A 5,632-nucleotide genomic window follows, 5' to 3' on the forward strand; every position below is an offset into this window, starting at 1 on the left:
CACCAACCACCCTAAAAAGATCTAGAAAGCATGAGGAGAGTTGCAAATAGGTTGGGACAATCCATGATCTGACCAAATCTCAATCTATTTAGACTTGATTTGAACCATATTTGAAGACTCGTGGATTGGGTTGAGTTCAAGAATTGGATCCGATCCAAGTCTCAATCTTACATATATATATATATATATATATATATATATATATATATATATATATATATATATATATATATATATATATATATATATATATATATATATATATATATATATTTAACTCGATCTAATCTGACCTAGTGGCAGTTGCAGAAGCAAAGGTTAAGCCGAAAGCAAAGAAACTAGCTGGGGCTTCTCACTTGATGCTTAAGGAAGAGTTATATGATAATGCTCCAACTGAACAACATGGTGGCCAGTCTCCAGCTGTAGGCTCTAAGTTGAAGTTGATTGGCAAAAAACAAATGGCTATTGAGGGGTTTAAAGCACAGAGTGAAATGGTCATTGAGAGCCTTGATCAACTGATCACTGCTTGGGAAGACCGGAAAGAATCTGTTATTATTGAGGGTGTTCACTTAAGTCTCAATTTCATGGTGAGTACGTATGGAAGAATAATGCCTTATTCTGTTTCCTTCTTCACATTTATCTCTTTGTGAGGACAAAATTCGTGACGGTTGAGTAGTTCTACAGTCTATACAATGCATCTAAGACAAATCATATATTCTAAACTCAGGTCATTAGTACGCTATCAAAGTTGATTAATCATATTCATGTTGAATTATATTTTGTGTTCAATTTCTTTTCAACTTGATGGATATGGTCGAAAGTTTCCTTCCATGTATTCTAAGAAATATGACCTATTTACTATATAGGTTTTATTTTTATTTTTAAATTTTCTAATTGTTTCTCTAATTCTCATCTGCTAGATGGGACTAATGAAGAAGCATCCTTCGATAATACCATTCATGATCTATATAGCAAATGAGGACAAACACATGGAGAGGTTTGCTATACGTTCAAAATACATGACATTGGACCCTGAAAAGAACAAATATGTCAAGTATTTTCAGAATATCAGAATAATCCAGGAGTATCTGTGCAATTGGGCTGATAAACATGGAGTGCCCAAAATAAATAATACAAATGTTGACCAGAGTGTGGCGACAATTCATGCCACTGTCTTCAGCTGCCTACGGAGGCGTGAGGCCGGAGAGCAGCTATATGATCTTACGACAAACACAGTGCCTATGATAGATGAAGAGTATCGAAACCAGTGTGCTGCTAACTCACTGGGTTCCAAAGGAATGTTTCAATTGATCCAGAGGAAAGGGTCCTCAAGACATCTGATGGCTCTTATCAATAAAGATGGTTCTGTTGCTAAGTCTTGGATTGTCAATGGAGGAAAACTCTTCTCTGACCAGGACAGTGAGAAGTGTGTAGAAGGTCCTGTATATGGTCTCTTACAGATAGGGAAGTCAGAGCCAGTTAATCTTCAATTTGGTAATTTTGGGATCAGTGGTTGGCCTAATGATATTGGGAGCACCAGTCAGACTGCAAGCATTAGTGACTCTGGGGCTGATGGTACTGACACTGGTAGCAGATATTTTTCCTCCTGTTGCGGCTCTCCAAGGTCATCAGGACCTGCCAAAGAGGTATGTTATATTTTTAATCTTCTAATATCATGAATTTTTTGCATGTCTTCTGATCCTTCAATTGATCCCATTTGAAAATTAGATTGTTGAGCTGGGCAATATATTTCCATCTTTCTAGCAAAAATACCAGTTTTGCAGAAGATGGAGGTGTGGACTAATGGTTTTACATCCCATCTTTCTTAAGTCTCAGGAGTTGAATAAGGAATAAGAATACACCTAAGCTAACCTGAACATCTACGTGAGTTGAACTTCTTGGATCCGTAAAACTCAGAAATGAGTTGTTTCATTGTCTATTGCTTCTCACCCTTGTTGCTAATTTTCATATTGCTTTCCACTCCCCAAGTTTTGGTTTACCTTTTTCTGTAGTTGGGATAATTTTCAGCATTTCTATAGGCTTGGATTGCTAGTACGTAGTACTTTCCATGTTGTGTGACATTTGAAATTTGACATGTTTTCTGGATGCAATGTTTGCTATTTGCTGCCTAGCCTTTTACCAGGAAAATATTACATTATTATTATTTTGGGTTCTGTTGACTTAATTTTTCTTGCACAATCTAACCAACAGCCTCACAGTGCAATTTACTACACAAGCATTTTTCACCTGAGCGACTTCATCACCTAGATCCACGGTGATGTGACCACTAATGTTAACCTAATTGTCTCTTTAGATATCTTGACAAATTTTGGCAGTTGGGTGCCCCCCAAAAAAATACTTTCTTTTATTCATTGTGCAAATAAATGATGTGCTTAGGATGGCACATGCATTCTAGCTTTTGTAGCTTGAAATATGGTATTGTAGAAGTTTAACTGTCTCCTTAAAAGATTTTACTGATTCTACATCTGTAGCTTTATGGAGATATATCAAAATATAAAACAGCATCTAGTGTGTTTGGTCTTTACTATTTTATTCTAATGAAATTTGACACATTCTCTTAATTGATAAAAGGAATAAGTGAAGGTATACCGAATCGGGCCAAACCGTCTAGTTCACCCTGTACCAAACTGAATTGGTGGGGAACTAGGTCGGTTTTGCCCTAAATTTCGAAATTCTCCCTGAACCATTCTGAACCGCTTTGACCCGCCCGGTTTGGTTCACACTGGTTTGAACCGGTTCCGCCCTCCCTATCTTTTTAAAAAGCTTGAATCATGGTCTATTGAATCGGGATAAACCATCCGATTCACCCCATACTGAACCGGTACCGTATTGAACCGATAGCCCACCAGCATTGATCCCGATACCGGTTTGGCAGACCTTCAATAAACAATTACTTTCTTGACAAAACTATCAAGTGAAACATTTATGTTCTAATGGAAGATTGCATTTCTTGCTATCTAGCTTATATTCAGCATATTTTTTATCACTGTGGCTGCTTCTCTTTTTTCCTTACAGCATGTTGATTCTTCTCTCTTATCATTTAGCTGCTCTTGTTTTATCTAGCTCAAGGAGGAATCATCAGCGTCTGTTAGTGAAGAAGCTGACGATCCACCTGATGTGGATAGCAGTGAGGATGAAAGTGATATTGATGACAAGGAGATCCCTGAAGAGGTAAGAAGGCAATAAATTCCGATAAAAGGATGCCGCAAAGTATCATAAACTTATCAATGATAGTTTCACAACATGAAATCATTCCTTGGTGTTAAACGAACTGTTGTATTTCATTTAAAAATGACATTTTTATCAAACAAGGACCTGAGATGGTACTTGAGGCTATTGCAGTAGAGGTTAAAAGTGCCTACCTGTAGTGGATGATACTATACCGACCTACTACTGTACTAGTACAATACATGTGCTCGATATGCTTCAGTACTGATATGTGGTTTGGGTGTTATGCCAGCATCAACAACATACCTTGTGTTGATATCAAGGTTATGTAAACCAGTTCTAGGAGTTGTATCAGTCAAGAATCGGGTTGGTACTATACTATACTATACTAATAAGTGCCGGTCAATGAGAAATGAGAGGAGAAAGGCATCAGGATGGGACCGGTCCCAGCATTGTTGCAAACTAAGACCAGGAATTGTCCCAATTCCACACTAATTCGGTTCAGTATGCTCCAAACCAGGCAGTTCAGCATGGCTCCACCTGCCTTGCGGTATGGGGGTATACCATACTGTACCACACCCAATAGGTACTGGTATGGGGCCCATGTCGAGACCAAACATCAATTACAATTCCTTCGTAATTTATCTGATATTTAGACAATGCAATTTGAGGCATGTCAGGAAGCAAGTTGTCAAAGAGCAACAAGCATAGATTTTTCAAGGCAGCTAGATTTTTGTAAAATCCAATTGTGGTATAGAAAAGTTTAAAGATAAAATATATTGACTTTATACATTGAAGTTATTCATGCTGTTCTTAATATCAGGAGAATCTATACAAAGATATTATGAAGTCATCACAAAGTTATACTTACAATTCATTTGGTATTCTAGTTGCAATAATGTTGTGTGCTTAGTGATGACTTTTTCCCTTTCTGAAGTCTCATAAGCTAAAGCTACTCTGTAAATTGAGTAGGAGTTGGCTACTGCTGATTTGGTTTCATCTTGTTGCTAGGAGTCGGAATGATTTTTTCATCCAAGCTATTCTGATTGCTCAAAAATCAGTTATTCATGTTTTTCCTTGTGCCTTAGCCAGTGACCTAGCTAGATTAGTTTCAGGTTGAGAATGACTTACAAATAAACCCTGTTTTACTCTTTGTTTTCTTACAAGATTTATTGTGAAGTGGCAAGTAAGGGCATAAGAATCTGCCTTTGCTTATTCTGTCTTTCAGATGGCAGGCTCTGTTGATGAGGATTTGACCAAGTCTGATGAGGAGTTTGACGACTTGGCCATGCGAGATGTGCAAGAAAACGGTTACTGGTCCGATGATGAGGAGGAACCAGATTGTGTAAACAAACCAACTGCTGAGAACAAACTGACTGAAACTTGTTCAGAAATGATTGCTGGAGATGATCTGGTGAAGTCTTAAATAAACGTGGATCTCTTTCTAAAAATAATTGAGCATCTATCTGATATGATGAACACACTTTTTATTTTCTTAGAAAATGCAGGGATGCATGGAAGCAAGAAGGAAGAAGCATTCACAGTGATTCATTGAGATCCCGCAGTCATTCACAATACATTGAAGCCTGAGGCAAGTCTTGGTCATTATCTAGTGGGTATATTCTTTCAGGGGCATAGCCTGCTGTGAGTTTTGCAGAGTAAGATTTGAATGCCGTGTCCTTGTTTTTCCTTTGCTTGATAACATTGATGGCTCACTAAAATTTCTTTGATTCTTATACTATTCCGCTGTTTTGGATGCTTCTGTCTCCATTGATTTCCTCTTGGCATTTCGCAGGGAGGATAACCTGTTCCTTTTAAGATGAGGACAATCAATTTTCTTTGGGATCAATCAAAGGGACTGTTGGCTTAAACTTAAAGAAGATTCTGGGAATGTTGCTTGTCTGGGCCGGTACCAGTCCAGTAGGGAATGTAACAGAGATGCCATCACTCAGTGAACTTCTCGGTCCCTTAATTACATGATGAATCATTAACAGGTCTTGATGTCCCTGAAATTGAAGTGTCAAGGGCTATTGCAGTTTGGCTGCATCTGGATATAACCCCACGATCTTGATCGAGCCCATGGATGAAAGCATGTTCTTTTATGTAATTTTGGAAGGAGAAACACCTATCACAGTGACCAGAAAATTGAAATCCCTAAGGCCTGCAGTTCTTTGGAAGCAAGATCCTTGGCGTTTGGCTTGTTTACCAGTTGGGAAGGTGCTAGGCATCGCCATCTTTCTAAATTCTTAACGTGGTGCTCGAGATAGGTGCATAGGTAGTTTGTTTCCTTAATATAAAGGTTATTTGGTTACCCATGAGAAATTTGTTTGACTTGCTTTGTTTATTGGATGCATTGCCTTTTGGCCATTTTTTCTCAATAAAAATAAAATTTAAACGGCTTGGTAGTTAATCACGATCATGTCATTAGTTTTTAACGAGTATC

At 37.9% G+C, this 5,632-nt stretch overlaps 1 protein-coding gene across 1 annotated transcript; it reads left to right on the top strand.

Annotated features, from left to right (window-relative positions):
* Positions 1–339: 339 nt before the first annotated feature.
* On the top strand, positions 340–4,615 carry LOC103705432 (P-loop NTPase domain-containing protein LPA1-like). Its single transcript, XM_008789143.3, has 4 exons — positions 340–587; positions 921–1,646; positions 3,085–3,192; positions 4,418–4,615. Exons 1-4 carry the CDS (start codon positions 360–362, stop codon positions 4,613–4,615), a joined length of 1,260 nt encoding a protein of 419 aa, XP_008787365.2. The 5' UTR covers positions 340–359.
* The last annotated feature ends 1,017 nt before the right edge of the window (positions 4,616–5,632 follow it).

This window comes from Phoenix dactylifera, chromosome 5 (assembly GCF_009389715.1).
Source record: "Phoenix dactylifera cultivar Barhee BC4 chromosome 5, palm_55x_up_171113_PBpolish2nd_filt_p, whole genome shotgun sequence".
NCBI classification, from domain to species: domain Eukaryota; kingdom Viridiplantae; phylum Streptophyta; class Magnoliopsida; order Arecales; family Arecaceae; genus Phoenix; species Phoenix dactylifera.

Bases quoted from the DNA above. Each gene is read 5' to 3' on its own strand.
- LOC103705432 (XM_008789143.3), top strand. From the start codon at position 360: ATGCTTAAGGAAGAGTTATATGATAATGCTCCAACTGAACAACATGGT. The intron at 1,647-3,084 runs GTATGTTATATT...TGTTTTATCTAG, and splicing joins CATCAGGACCTGCCAAAGAG to CTCAAGGAGGAATCATCAGC. The intron at 3,193-4,417 runs GTAAGAAGGCAA...TCTGTCTTTCAG, and splicing joins ACAAGGAGATCCCTGAAGAG to ATGGCAGGCTCTGTTGATGA.